Below are 15,371 nucleotides of genomic sequence, written 5' to 3' on the forward strand. Positions count from 1 at the left end.
GCGTTCCAAGTGGTCATCACTTGTCAGTCTGCTTACAGTCTTTATGGATAGGCCAGGAAATAATGGCTTCAGTTATATATAATTTCTTGATTGAGCAAGGTCTGAGGTTTCTGACAGAATGTCAACTTTCAGCGTAGGCTACATGTGCCTGCTTCCGAAAGGATGTTTGAGGTAGGGTAAATTCGGGTAATCTTTTATTCATCATTTATTGCATGCATTTTCTCATCGGAGCTTCCTGATTGACAATTGCCACTTTTGTGACACCACACCAATCAAGTTTTGTGATTTCAGTCACATAACATCCATCCTAAACCTAGAGTAAAAGTTCTGTGGACTAGACAAAACACACTCGAGTTTAGGGGGAAGGGGGGTTCCACATTACCTACAATGTCCCAGATTAGGCTACCCGAATTCACCCTAAAGTTAACAGTTCCTAAATGAAACGGTTTGTGAAACGGCCTGTCGCCGCTTTTGCATCGTAAACACATTTGAGGTCAATGACATTTTGAAAGTATGTTGTGATCTTGTCAAAGTTACATGCAGGCCTTCTACGTGGTCCTGTAGAGTACACTACCTTGACAAACACGGTATTGTCAGCTTTTCTAATTTAGCATTCACATATTTCATTCATACTTTAATATTATGTTATTATGAAACGTTTATCAGATTCATATCCTTTAGATTAGTATTCCACATCTGCCATCTACTGGAGAGTATACTGAGTTTTAGGTGAACAATTTTTTAACAGATTTGAAACAGAAACATTTGTTGTGTGAATGATATAATGTTAAATGCATTCTCCTTACGAAGGACATTATTTTGATGGAATTAAGGAGGTTTGGTATGATTGGGACTATTATTTTGAAAATCCGAAAATACTTGTTGGCGTTGGCTTCACGTTATCACACACACACACACAGCTAGCAAATATCCCAGCCCAACCAGCTAGCTAGCTAGCTCCCTCCCAGCTGGCTACTTACTTGTTCTAAACAACGGGAGCGTCTGCTTGCTTTAGGTAATTCTCCTTTTAAGTATCATGTGTAACCAGCTCTACAAAATACCTTAAGGTGACTTGCTACAATCATATCGCTGTGTTTAGTTAGCCCGCTAGAGTATAGTACTGTAGCTAGACGTAAATACTGTACAGTACACTGGCTATCTTGCCGGTTGAACAAGATAAGCTTGCCGTGCAAATGCTAGCTAGCAAGAATCTGACCCCTTGTCGATTCAGGACAGATTATATTGCTATAAACTTGCCAGACTCAAAGTAAATATATTAAGTACCTCGTCAAGGCCTAGCTGAACGGTTTAATCTGCTAGGTAGTTACTACTGCGTTTTGCTAGACAAGCTGATGTATCTGCACTTGTCAGATAGCTAGTGCTAACTATTCGGCCTAGTAAGTAGGATATATCTAGAGAACTGTTTGTTGTTGTTTGTTGACACCTTCATTGTTGTCCGCATTGCAGGACAAACAAGTATGGATTGACATGCAAAGCAGACAACATTAGTTCATATATTTATTAACTCTTTGTCAAATTCAAAGAAAAAAAACTTTCAGTGTTCCATATGACGTGGGTGTATCTTGTTAGCTAGCAATGCCAGCAAGTCAGTACCATGTATGGCTAATTGTGTTATGGAAGGAGATTTGGTGGTGCCTTAAATAACAAGTTGGCCAACCTTTTATGCTTTTGTGTACAGTGGATGGGGTCATTAGTGGTCAGAGATTATCTAGCGTTCCAAGAGTCATAGACTAGGCTGGTAGCTCAGGACATTTAATCATGTGATATGGTTAATATAAACCTTTCCTTGATTGCTGGACCATCTTATCAGATCAACTGAAAATCGTAGTGAAACGTGAAGTCATATGTTATGTTCTAAATCACACACCTACCACAGGACTTTTCAGATTGTTCTGGTAATGTAGTTGTTGGAATAAGGGGAACCCTTGGCATCTAGTTACCATTGATCATGCTGATGAGGAGTTTGTTAGAGATAGGACAGTTCAGGCCAACACTGACAGAGTAGAAGTCAGGTTCTGTACGCAGCATAGGCTTGTCATCACCAGGTGTTACATCATATGTAATCCAGAACAGATTTAGCCAAGCAGGGCTGCCACAAGGATTCACACAGTGTCCAGGGGCTGCAGGGACAGGTTGAGTTGCTTGATCCTCAACAAAGATTTGAATTGTTTTAAGGGAAAATAATATTAGTCTATAATGCTTCTAGGTTCACTGGTAAGTTCTATAATGCTCTTTGGTTTACTGGTCAGTTTGAGTTCAAACAAGGACAATCCTTTTTATGCAAACCTGTCAGCCTGGCCTCATGTTTACCTGTGATGTCATATTTGTTGTTGTTGGTGTAGGTCCAGCGCAGCCCAACCAGGCTGTGGTTAATGGCTGTACCATGAAGGCACAACTTCAAGTCACTGGTGAGTTGTCACATTTCAGCCCGAGTCTGGTTTGATACGTTATGGGTGTGCTTTGTGATTCATGCAGACTTTATGGGGCGTTCTAAAGAACAGGCCCATTGGGTGAATGCTTGTCATCAAGGCTGAAGCTCTGAATTGCCTGTGAGCACATGGAGTCACTTCCAATATGAACGCAGCAACAAACGACCTAGATGTGACAAATAAACATAAGTGTGGTTGGAATTTCCTGTTTGATAACCAAGATTGTGTGTGTGTGTGTGTGTGTGTGTGTGCGTGCGTGCGCGCGCGTTCATCCCTGCAGTCCTGTCAGCTAAACTGAGAGAAAACAAAAAGAACTGGTTTGGGCCCAGTCCGTATGTGGAGGTGGCTGTGGATGGTCAGTCGAAGAAAACCGAAAAGTGCAACAACACACACAGCCCCAAATGGAAGCAGTCCCTCACAGTGTAAGTTGTGTGCAGTGTGTTAGGCCTGGGTTCTTTGTTGTAGCAGGAACCACATTGCCTACAGGCTACCATGCTTCGGCAAACATGGGCTGAATGGCATAGTCTATTATGGGTCATATCGGGACATGCCGTCGGGGCCTTTTTCACTTAAAGTGGAAGTATTACTGACCCCTGCCGCACACTAATTTCTTTTATTAAGGATAAATAAAGTTGAAAGTTGAGTTACTGTTCTACGTCTTGGTTCATCTCTGGTGTTGCTTCCTCTCCTACTATAGGATAGTCACCCCGTTTAGCAAGCTGGTATTCCGGGTATGGAGTCACCAGACCCTGAAGGCGGACATCTTGCTGGGGTTGGCTACCCTGGAGATCAGTGAAACACTCAAGTCCAATGAAATGAAACGTGAGTTTTACTCCCTGTACGTGCCAAATCGTGTCTCCTCCACCTGCAAAGCTAACTATTCGCCAGGCATGGTTACATAGCGAGCGTAGGTATTGTTTGATGTGCTCTTTATTTGTCGAAACCATTCTGCAGTGGCGAACTGGACAGTGTGCCTAATAGGACACACACACACACACTCAGTAGCCTGTTTGTGTAAGAATGTATATTTGTTTCTCCTCCAGCAAGATTTGTCGTTTTGTAGTCTGTCTATATAGCATATAAATAGTAAGCTATTTAAAGCTGGCCCCCAGCTTAGAGCAAGGCCTTCAGGTGAAACTGGAGAATGGGTTTACTCTGCCTGTTACAAGGGGTCCTTTCAGACCTGCTTGACATGTGCTTGGCCATGTGACCTATGACATGTATGTCAACATTCTGGTCCGCTTACAATGATCAAAAGGTGTTGGGGTGTGTGCTCATCTGCTCTCCGGATTGTGTGTGTGTGTGTGTGTGTCCGCAGTGTGTGAGGTGGTGCAGACGTTGCAGCTGTGCTCGGACAGGGACCCCAGGGACGGCGCGGGGGACCTGTCCGTGTGTCTCGACGGCATGCAGGTGGACCCCGAGACCTTCGCCTCGGCCGAGAGAGAGCGTGGTGAGGAGTTTTGTTCGTCTTCTCAGTCTCCGACACGTTGCCCCTGCCGCGCCGCGGGCGAGGAGCGCCCGACGATTGACGTTTTGCCCTGTCGTGCCCCTCCCGCAGCTGCCGTTCCCAACGGGGACCTGAGACAGAACGGAGACTGTGGCAACAGGTGATTATCGGTGCCCCTCGACCGGCGACGCGCAGACGCAGCTGGAAGCCCCACGTCTCCGTCTCCCCGCGTTACCGCGGCGGGGCGTCGGCCGTGTGTTCATGCGGGACGCCTTGTCTGGTTCTGTTCTTCTCCCCAGATCCAGCCGAGACACGTCTCCCTCCAGCGACTCCAACGAGGACTGGGTCATCGTGCCCAACGGTCACCCCGTCAACGGCACGGGGTCTCCCGCCCCGTCCCCCGGGGGCTCCAGCGGCTCTCGCCCTCCCAGACCTGCCCGCCCCCCTCCTCCCACCCCCCGCCGACCAGCGGCCTCCCCAGGTGAGCTGAGAAAACAAAGTTACTTAGATTAGATTTTTTTAAAAGGAGAGAAAAAAATTGCCCCACCAGGTACAAATGTCTTTGGCTCGACGTCAACGACAACAAAGAGCTTTCGCCACGCCCTATCGCAGACATTCCTTGGCTCCCTGCCTCAGCTGTACCTTGTTCCCACGCCGTCGCACACCGTGACCTCATCCTCCGTCATCTCCCCCCTAGCCTCCTCCAGCAGCTCCACCCCCAGCGAGATGAGCGAGGCCCCGGCCACCGACGGCTTGTCCCAGGCCTCGGCCAGCGGCAGCGCCGACTACCAGGAGCCCCCCGCGGGGCCCTCGCAGGCCCCCGGCGCCCCCCCTGCAGCGGAGGCTCCGGCAGTGACCCCAGCCCCGGGCCCCAGCCCCATCTCCAATGGACCGCTGCCCCCAGGGTAAGGCCAGTCTCACTGGACCCACAAGAAGCCCTTATCAGCTGCATGCTGGGGGCTGAATACTGAAGCACCGTTAGCACGGAGCATCGTAGCTCTGTCTACAGCTCTGATTGTCACAAACCGTTTGATCTAGGAGTCAAGCAGCAATGGATATCCATTGATTGTCATTGTACTACACTGCTCCTCTGAGCTCCCTAGGGTGTATATCGTGGTATTACCTTTCTAGTTTGAAATGTGTTTGTTGAGTGGTTGAAGAAGAGGCCCCTCGTTCTAGCGTGTCTCTGGGTGTGTGCAGCTGGGAGCAGAGAGTGGACCAGAACGGCCGTCTGTACTTTGTGGATCACATTGAGAAGAGGACCACCTGGGACCGACCCGACTCACTTCCTGCGGGGTAAAAGAAAATCACCTGAGCCACGCCTCCTGTCTACCACCGACACCATCAACACCCCCCCCCCCCCCCCTCACACACACACACACACAGTGAACACACCGAATCAGCAGCCGACAGGCACAAAAGCATATTAGGAAACTCCCAGGGAGCATTGGGGTGTGCGCTTGGTTTATTCTCCTGGGCCACTGCCCTGCTGAGGCCCCCCCCCCTGGCGTGTGTGTTGCAGGTGGGAGCGGCGGGTGGACCCCATGGGCAGGGTGTACTTCGTGGACCACATCACGCGTACCACCACCTGGCAGCGGCCCACGCAGGAGTCGGTGCGGAACTACGAGGAGTGGCAGCACCAGCGCAGCCAGCTGCAGGGGGCCATGCAGCAGTTCAACCAGAGGTTCATCTACGGGGTGAGGAGCACAGGGGCACCTCCCCCCCCCGTCAGTCACCTGACGGCTGGCAGACCACCCACTTGGGAGTGGGGCGGGGGGGGGGTGGAATATATGATGACTGTGTGATGCCTAGCTTGATGTCATTTGTTTGACTTCTTTTTTTGTTCTTCTTTCTCTCTCTTTTTCTCTCTCTTTTTCTCTCCTCTTTTTCTCTCTTTTTCTCTCTCTCTATCTATCTCTCTATCTATCTCTCTATCTCTCTCTTCCGTTCAGCTCCAGGACCAGCTTCCGCCCACACCAAATAAGGAGTTTGACCCACTGGGGCCGTTGCCACATGGCTGGGGTAAGCATCGAGCCCGCGCCACAGCAACCGGCCCTGCCGGCCTGCTGTCGCCACGACAGTAACTGACATGTCGACGTGCCATGCCGCACCGAGAGAGGTGGACCCCCCCCCCCCATGTTCACATGCCTGTGTCCCGTCTGTTTGCCCGTCCCCCCCAGAGAAGAGAACGGACAGTAACGGCAGGGTGTACTTCGTCCAGCACACGACGCGGACCACCCAGTGGGAGGACCCCAGGACGCAGGGGTGAGGGAACACGCCTGTCCACGACAAGTGTACTGTTAGCTGGGTTTACTGCACATGTTAGGAAACACACCTCCACATCTAACCGTGATCTGTCCGTCCGTGTGTGTGTGTGTGTGTGTGTGTGCTGTAGCTTGTTGAACGACAAGCCGCTGCCTGAGGGCTGGGAGATGAGGTTCACGGTGGACGGCATCCCCTACTTTGTGGACCACAACAGGAGAACCACCACCTACATCGACCCTCGCACAGGGAAGTCCTCGCTGTGAGTACCGGCCCGACAGCGGCTGGCATGGAAACACTGGTGGACGTACACACACGGGGGTGGTTCGACGCATATGCCAGGACAGCCCTCGCCAGGCTGATGCGCGCACACACACACTTAAGCCCCTCTTGTTTGTCCATCGCAGGGAGAACGGGCCTCAGATAACCTACGTCAGGGACTTCAAAGCCAAAGTTCAGTACTTCCGGTTCTGGTGTCAGGTAGGTTGAACTACACTGAGACTGCTGTGGATTGAGCTATCCTGTAGCCTGTCTTGGTATAAAAAACAATTATGGATTAAATATATCTGTCTTGCTTAGGGCTTAAAATACATGCTTCTCCCTCACTTCACAGCAACTGTCGATGCCCCAGCACATCAAGATCAGCGTCACCCGCAAAACCCTGTTTGAGGATTCCTTCCAGCAGGTGAGGAGCTGTTTAGATAACATGACTGTTCCTGCTGCTACTGTCACCCCTGTGGAACTGTGCTGCTGCCTTAACAGGCTTCTCGTTCTCTCTCATCTCTACATCTCTCTGTGTCTCTCTCCCTCTGTCTGTCTCTCTGTCTCTCTGTCTCTCTCTCTCTCTCTCTCTCTCTCTCTCTCTCTCTCTCTCTCTCTCTCTCTCTCTCTCTCTCTGTCTCTGTCTCTGTCTCTGTCTCTGTCTCTGTCTCTCTCTGTCTCCCAGATCATGAGCTTCCACCCACAAGACCTCAGACGACGTCTCTGGATCATATTCCCAGGAGAGGAGGGTCTGGACTACGGAGGTGTAGCCAGGTAAAGGCACAACAGCTTTAATGAGCTCGCCGCGGGACATGCACCATTCCCTGGACTCTCTCTACTTACCAACAGGAAAACCAGTCCAAATAGTGTGTTTGTGTGTGTGTCTTCAGGGAGTGGTTCTTCCTGCTGTCCCACGAGGTGCTGAACCCCATGTACTGTCTGTTCGAGTACGCCGGGAAGGACAACTACTGCCTCCAGATCAACCCTGCCTCCTACATCAACCCCGACCACCTCAAATACTTCAAGTTCATTGGACGCTTCATCGCCATGGTACTGCCCATTCAACCACGTAACCATCCCTACCAGTGCTGGAGGGTGTAGCTGTTTTCTGTGAAGTTGGGGGGGGGGGATGTTTATGTCTCAAGTTGGGTGGCGGCAGCATCGGAGGAGCAGGGAAGTGAGTCACGGCGGTGGACATCCATTCCACACGGATTAGCCTCGGTCCAAATCTACAGCTTCGAATGCTTTCCTAACATCCCGATGTTCCTGGGTCCCCCCCCCCCCCTCCAGGCTCTGTTCCACGGGAAGTTCATCGACACGGGCTTCTCCCTGCCCTTCTACAAGCGCATCCTGAACAAGCCCCTGGCTCTCAAAGACCTGGAGTCCATCGACCCCGAGTTCTACAACTCCCTCATCTGGATCAAGTCAGTCCGGGGCCTGGGCGGGGGGGGGGGGGGGGGGGGGGGGCGCATTACGTCTCAGGGGTTTAAATAACGAACGATGTTGAGGATTCATAGGAAATAGCACAGTGACGATGATGGTGGTGGTGGTCTGTGGAATATTTGCTCCCTCAGAGATAACAACCTGGAGGAGTGCGGTCTGGAGATGTACTTCTCTGTGGATAAGGAGATCCTGGGCGAGGTCACCACCCACGAGCTGAAGCCCGACGGAGGGAATGTTCTGGTCACCGAGGAGAACAAGGAGGAGTACATCCGGTGGGCTGGTCCTCCACTCTCCAGAAGCACGGCACCTTTTACTGTTGCCAGGGAATCGCTGAGTTACTGACTCTGTCTCCATCTTCCTTGTTGTGTGTGTGTGTGTGTGTGTGTGTGTGTGTAGGCTGGTGGCAGAGTGGAGGCTCTCCCGGGGTGTCGAGGAGCAGACTCAGGCCTTCTTTGAAGGCTTTAATGAGGTCCTCCCCCAGCAGTACCTGCAGTACTTTGATGCCAAGGAGTTAGAGGTACCGTTTACGGCCTCGCCCTGCGTGATAAACGCAAGATTTCGTGTTCATTCAAACACGTATGAATCTACGCTCGGCTCCTTGGTAGGAGTTGTAACGCCCTCCCCCCACCTCTAGGTGATGCTGTGTGGGATGCAGGAAATAGACCTGGTGGACTGGCAGAGGAACGCCATCTACAGACACTACGCCCGCAGCAGCAAGCAGATCCTCTGGTTCTGGCAGGTCAGCAAGCACCACAGACAGGACTCTGTACTGTCAGAGTGGCCACTCTCTCCCCCTGTTCTTGTCTCGGGTGAACCCACTGTCTGCTCTGTCCCAGAGTGTGTCCCACGTTCAACCCTAAACCAGAGGCAGAGCTTATGTGGCTGTCTGTCTCTCTGGCAAGCATATGTTGGTGACCCGGGGTGTCTTTTCTTCAGTTTGTGAAGGAGATGGACAATGAGAAGCGCATGAGGCTGCTGCAGTTTGTCACGGGAACCTGTCGCCTCCCCATGGGCGGTTTTGCTGACCTCATGGGTAAGGAACACCCCCCGACCCCCTGACCTTCACTGTGCACCAGAGGACAGCCTTGGAGCGCTGAGATGACACCTTACCCTCTGCTTTGTCTCGCTCTCGCTCTCTCTCCAGGGAGTAACGGCCCTCAGAAGTTCTGCATAGAGAAAGTGGGCAAGGAGAACTGGCTTCCAAGAAGTCACACATGGTAAGTTCAGTTGTGGTGATTTTATAGAACACACAAGTTGGAAAAACATTGAAAAGATGCACTGTAATACAGTTACTGGAGTATCTGATGCGAGGTACCAAATCCCCACACTGAAGTGGATTAGAGTTGGGTTAGTTCAGTTCCTCTGGACTACTAAATTATTCTTACTCCAGCCATGCATCCGCCTTGAACAAGTCTTTAGCCAGATAACGTATGTGTGTGGCGATGTATAAAAATAAAACAAACACATCATGTATTTGTACAGTGAACAATGAACTACAAATCTTGTTGTTTTTCTTCTTGTCTGAAACGCAGCTTTAACCGTCTGGACCTGCCTCCCTATAAGAGCTACGAGCAGCTGAAGGAGAAGCTGATGTTTGCCATCGAGGAGACGGAGGGCTTCGGCCAGGAGTAGCATCACTGATGCTGCTGGGAGCAGGCTGTGGAGGACTGGCCTCCCAACACCACTGTGCCCACAGCACCTTCCTGTTACTTTTCCTGCGGTTTCAGGCACTTTGTCCGGCGGTCAGACATGGCGTCTCTCTCGCTCTCTGTCTGCCTATCTCTCTCTCTCTGTCTGCCTGTCTCTCTCTCTGTCTGCCTATCTCTCTCTCTCTGTGTCTGTCTCACTGCAGCCAAGAGCTGCTCAAAGACACACACACACCCCATCCGCAGCTAGAGAGCCCGATGCAGAACTGACGAACCCCCCCACCCCTCCGTTTCCATGGTGATGACCGCCCCACCACCACCACCCCTCTCTCCTGACCTGTGAGACCCAGGTCCAGCTTGCCTAACCCGGCCTGCTCAGCCCGCCTGTCAGGAACAGGAGGAGCCCGTGGGAGGAAGGGGGCTTCCACCCTCGCCTAGTCACGTGTGCAACTCACTGTACGTGTGTGTGTGTGTGTGTGTGTGTCCTGCCTCACTGCAGTGTTTCATGGATCATGGAAGAGTCAGACTGACCTATGCACTTCCTCAGCGTCTTTGAACCCTTTCAGTTCCCCTCGGCTGTCTGAGCCCGTACCGAGCGAGAGGAACAACCCGACGGATGCCAGGATTGCGTTCTGTAGCATTCGCGAGTGAGCGCCGTCCCTTCGTTCACTCGGCGACGTTTAGAGATTGCAGTATGTTAACTTATTAAGCTGTCCCGCTTCCCCCCCCCCCCTAACTGAAATCTAACTTCAGCCCTCAAGGATCTTACCTGTGTGTGTGTGTGTGTGTGTGTGTGTGTGTGTGTGCGTGTGTGTGTGCGTGCGTGCGTGCGGACAGTAATGTAGTTGTGAATGGAGTAATAAGAGGATATATTTTCACGTGCAATAGTTTTTGTAGATGAAATTTTGTGTGCTCATAATATAGTATTGCAGACGCTTGTTCAATCCAAAGTTTGTCTCTAGAAGCAGTTAGGACTTCTTTTTTTTCCCCCTCTCTCTCAGCTCACGTTATCAAAACCTCTAATACAGAGGTTGGCAAAACCTTCAAGGTAAAAGACATGTCTGATGGGTAAACCAGGTTGGCTGTTGTAAGATCTGACCTCCCCCCCCCCGACCACGAGGCTGCTTCTCCAGGACTGGGTGTAAACATCCAGAGGATAACACATGAGCCAAACCTAGCAGTTGTTTCCACGACAGATCAGAGGCGTTACTAATGATGTGGGAGTGTTGTGCGCGTGTGTGAACGTGGATGAGACTGCTCGGCCAATGAATTGACACTTCTACTCCTACTGACGGGTATCACTCTTTTCAAGAACATGTATCGATGAGATAAAAGGATTCGTTAAACCTCGAATATTTGGAATGTTTAAGGTTTAAGATATGACACCAAAAAGTTAAGAGAAGCCTGAAAATGACTAGTCCGCTCCCGGGCCCATAGCCCTAGTTCTATAGGGTTCTGATTTGTAGTACAGCTCTATAGAAAATACTCTCTTTTTTTTATAATCAGCGCAAGCGTTGCATTTTTTTTTGTCCCAAAGTAAAGGGTAGCAAATGCCTGTGAAGGAAAGATTCACCAGCTCTATGTTTGAGGAAACAGAAGTTGGGTAAGATGACAGTGAGTGACTGCACAAAATCTATAGCTCCAAGCCCATCATATTTTGTGGCTGTGGTTTCTTAAAGCATATCCTTAGCGGGCATCTTAATTAGCACAACTTCTATTTTAGCTCGACTGAAATAATGATTGGTCTTTTTCTAGATCGCAGTAATTAGTCGCCAAACAAAAGCATGCAGTTTCACTACACACAACAGACACTTAAGTGAAAGATCGACTTGATTGACAGGTGATATCCAAGCACTGTGTACAAAGTTATGTATGAGTACATTGATTGGGTTTTTACTCCCAATTGCCCAGAAAGAGATCAAGTCTAGATAACAGATGGCGACGTTCTATTGAGAGCCTACTTTTAAGTTAGTGATCAGGATTTTTGACTCATAAATTCTAATCCCCAGCCTCTGTCACATTAGGCCCATATATACCCTTATGTTGTCAATGGCTGTGTTCTCTCTCTCTCTGGCTTGGCTGTGTATAGTGCTTTGGGTAAAGTTGTGTCCCTTTTGATCCACAGCATCCTTGTACTGACTCATGACTGCTACTCATTTTGGCTCACTGTGTTCTAGTGCACTGCCTTGTGAAGAGATTGCTGTTTCAAAACATAATCTAAATTTGTCAATTAAATGTAGATTATTTTTTTCAGTATTTAACAAGTAACTAGAGATAGCACCTTGACAGCTTACTTGACTGATTTACCACTTTAAATTATTGTTTTATTTTTAATAATTTAGTGTTCCTGGATCATAGGGGAACGAAATGTATAGACATATGCAAATGCTAATACTTTGAATTCTAATAATTGAATTGTAAATCATGTTGATAGTGTAATCACTGTATTTTTCTTTGTGGAAGCTCTAACCTTTTGATAAATGGGAGTCAATGGTTGAATACTATTTATTTGTTCTCATGTTAATGTGAAAAGGGTGAATATGTTATGTAAATCTGTCAAAATTGATTTGGAAAATTCTCAAATAAAACAATGAGCTATTGGAACTTGTCATTTAGTTTTGAATGGTGCAAATATGTTTGAAACCACACAACATACTTTTGTTTGGCGATATGACATGCAACGCAAACTACTGATTAGGAACCTTTTACGGTAGGATTTTTGTTATCTATACGACGAAGTTGTGAGCTGTACCAAAGCTCTCAAGTTGTGTGCAACATTTAATACGGTCCCATTCACATTCTGAAAAATGGCAGGTCCAGATCTGTTAAAGACTCTTCTGTACACCATTAATAATTTGCTACAACAAAACCAATATAAAGCTGCCCTCGCTGTTGTCAAAGGATTCAGAAATGGTGCTGTGTGAGTGTGTGCACGTTCTACTTTTAATAATTAAGTTAAGACAGTTGTTGAGCAAGGTAGCTGCAATTGTAAACAGTACACTGGCTATGTAATTAGTTAACAAGCTATTTACAAATGCATTTGATTATCAAATTATTGACTATGATTAATGCTAATTCAGATACATATCGATTCGAGTCGCGTCAAGTCCTGAGAGAACATCTTGACTGACGCTGTTAACTGCTAGCAAGCTTGCTCATTTCTGCAACTCATGTTTGACCTTTCCCTCGAAATCTTATAGGCGATGTGTATCTCATTCATTATCTTGCGCACTGAACTTAACATTGTGACTTTATTTCTAGTTACGGTGCCAAAATCAGGGCACCACATGCTCTTGTAATGACATTTCTATTCAGAAGTGGAAGGTGAGACGCTGTCCTACAAGACACCGAGCACACTTATGTGGCTAATAGGGTTTTCCCAAAGATAATCTGCTTCTATTTGACCCAGTTTGAAGGACAAGCTCAGGGCCATTGCAAAAGCCACCTACACCCACTCCCGCAACCTGGCCTACTTCGTGTTCACTTATAAGGGACTGCAGACATTACAGGAGAAGATCCAGGGCAAAAGTCTCCAGTCACAGTCCTTTTTGGCTGCCTGCCTTGGAGGCTGGTTGGTGTTTGGTGAAAATAACAACATTAATAGCCAGGTAAGCAGACTAGGAAAATAATGGGACTTTTGCCTAGAAAAAAATAATAATACAGGAAGTTCTTCAAGAGAAACATTTTAACATGATTTATGATCTCTGTCTGGTCTTTGACAGAGTTGAACCATGTCTTTCTCGGGTGCTTTCTTGTCTCCAGATCAACATGTATCTGTTGTCAAGGATCCTTTTCGCCCTGTCCCGCTTGGCTGTTGAGAAAGGCTACATACCCCAGCCCAAACGGGATCCCTTCCCCCTCTTCGCCACCCTGGTGTGGGGCATCGTGCTTTGGCTGTTTGAGTACTACCCACACACCCTCCAGCCGTCCCTGCAGTCCTCCATGAACTACCTCTACCATGACAGCAATGTGTGGCATGACATCACAGACTTTCTGGTATACAACAAGCCAAGGACTGCCCCTTAAAGCAAAGAATGTGTGCTCTCATGAGTTACTTTGAGCTCATAGATCTACTGTATGACAGGCATTGATAGTCTTTGAAACAAATGATGAGTTGGAACTTGGTTCTCAGTCTATTTAACACAAAGGTGTCATTTTATTGTTTCAGTGGTTAGATTGGTATAGCTGCAATGTGTTTAATTAATTTGAAACAACATTTTAAATGATATTTTGCCTACATTTAAGTATTGTATCTGACAAAGTAATAGAACTGATACAAAGTTATAATTGAGAATGCGTTCATTTAAATATATTCATATTTTTGTGTTGATTTCTGTTCATATCCAGGCATAGGCTACTTGTTTTTATGTGGCCTTGTATTCACACAAGTGAACACTTTTAACACTAAATTGTTTAAGGGTACTTTTTCCATACTGCCATACAAATGGTATTCCAAAGGTGATCTTGATTTCTGTGGTTGTAGATAGTTGCCCCTAATCAATGATTTATGATTTATTTTGTAGAGGGTCCATCTAGTACTCAGTTAATGTTTCCTTCATGTATAGCTACATACATTTCCAGCATATCAATGCTGTTGATGCCCAATGAATTATACATAAGGTGTCTAATACTGTATATTTGTAAAATACAATTTCCAGATTTTCTTTTATGACTAGCTTTTATGGAAGCATTAACATAAAATAAATTTAAATTCTTATGAATTACTCTTGTATTTTACTTTTGTATTTTGTGTTCTTGAAGGTGTCCTTGTCATTGAACAAGCCCTTCTTCATATATTAAAAATAAAAGGTGTACTACAAAACGGTCTAAACATTTGGTGTGAAGCGTGAGTAATAGCTTTTGGCAGCTAATTTCTAATCAAATCAAATAAAAATGTATTTGTATAGCCCTTTTTACAAGCAATGTCACAGAGGGCTTCACATACGCCCATAGAACTGACCCTTAACCAGCCTACACCCTAAAGGAAGACAAGGAAAAACTCCCAGAAAAACTCACTAGAGGAGAAAAAATGGAAGAAACAATGGGAGGATTAATTCAGTGAGAGATCCCCTCCTCGGTGAAAGAGAGGTGCAGAACACAGGCACATAGTCATACAGCAGGGAAGTGTCAATGGGTGTTGAAACACCAAAATCCAGTTATCTCATCAAAATAGGGAGGGGTTAGTGTTCTTTAGAAACAGCTCACACTGCAAATGATAGATTTACACATCATATTTAAGTGGGTGTGCGAGGAGGGAATGTGTGCGTGAATGAGTGACCTGAAAACTATTTTCCTATTCACGCATATGGCCTCGCCTACAGTGAAAATTGGCATGTTTTCTTGCCTATCAAGCCGTCAATGTCAACGAATATTGAACTGGTCACAACCTCTAAGACTGGATGCCATGTAAGAAACTTACTGTACAGAGGGAATCACAGTATGTGAAACAAAAGGGACATTTGCTCAGCTGCGGCATCAATGCAGCACTAAAAAGAACTTGGTATCAAATCACAGCACATCCTCACACTTTTAAGGAAAAATGTATATAATATAACAAAATTGGTGGTCTTCCCCGATAGCGTGACTTTTTAAATAAATATTGTATTTAATTTACAAGTCCTATTTTTATGGTTTGTTGTTATTGTTATTGTAACTATGTAATAGCACATGCAGAGGTTGTTCTGAATGACTTAATGACAACCCAAGCAAAGAATGTACACTTTGTACAGTATCAACCAGAACACTGCATCATATGTTCTAGAGAGTGGGTGTGATTAAATGTCAAAGGTGTGCACTCACGACAATAGTGGTTGCTCAACACTTGATGCCTACACTTGATGCCTACTTGAGAACTACAGTCAT

General features: G+C 47.2%; 2 protein-coding genes across 6 annotated transcripts; both read left to right on the plus strand.

Moving 5' to 3' along the window:
- The first annotated feature begins 39 nt into the window (after positions 1-39).
- Positions 40-12,109, plus strand: itcha (itchy E3 ubiquitin protein ligase a). 5 transcript variants are annotated; one of them, XM_062460126.1, is made up of 25 exons: positions 40-171; positions 2,364-2,429; positions 2,731-2,872; positions 3,148-3,272; positions 3,769-3,900; positions 4,009-4,057; positions 4,197-4,378; positions 4,595-4,802; positions 5,077-5,193; positions 5,420-5,594; positions 5,850-5,919; positions 6,078-6,162; positions 6,293-6,421; positions 6,567-6,639; positions 6,773-6,844; positions 7,106-7,194; positions 7,311-7,470; positions 7,711-7,844; positions 7,995-8,135; positions 8,260-8,380; positions 8,498-8,602; positions 8,800-8,896; positions 9,008-9,080; positions 9,396-10,310; positions 10,347-12,109. In XM_062460126.1, the coding sequence occupies exons 2-24, from the start codon at positions 2,405-2,407 to the stop codon at positions 9,493-9,495; spliced, it is 2,604 nt and encodes an 867-aa protein (XP_062316110.1). In that variant the 5' UTR covers positions 40-171; positions 2,364-2,404; the 3' UTR covers positions 9,496-10,310; positions 10,347-12,109. The 5 variants fall into 5 exon arrangements, with proteins under 5 accessions (XP_062316110.1, XP_062316093.1, XP_062316101.1 ...); XM_062460109.1 differs by lacking the exon at positions 40-171 and adding an exon at positions 860-1,015; XM_062460117.1 differs by lacking the exon at positions 40-171 and adding an exon at positions 860-1,015 and having other exon boundaries at positions 9,396-10,306.
- A 171-nt stretch (positions 12,110-12,280) lies between these two features.
- Positions 12,281-14,328, plus strand: pxmp4 (peroxisomal membrane protein 4). The gene is made up of 4 exons (XM_062468517.1): positions 12,281-12,429; positions 12,771-12,833; positions 12,919-13,117; positions 13,272-14,328. The coding sequence occupies exons 1-4, from the start codon at positions 12,317-12,319 to the stop codon at positions 13,533-13,535; spliced, it is 639 nt and encodes a 212-aa protein (XP_062324501.1). The 5' UTR covers positions 12,281-12,316; the 3' UTR covers positions 13,536-14,328.
- Positions 14,329-15,371: the final 1,043 nt, after the last annotated feature.

The sequence above is a fragment of the Osmerus eperlanus genome, chromosome 1 (genome assembly GCF_963692335.1).
Source record: "Osmerus eperlanus chromosome 1, fOsmEpe2.1, whole genome shotgun sequence".
NCBI lineage: Eukaryota > Metazoa > Chordata > Actinopteri > Osmeriformes > Osmeridae > Osmerus > Osmerus eperlanus.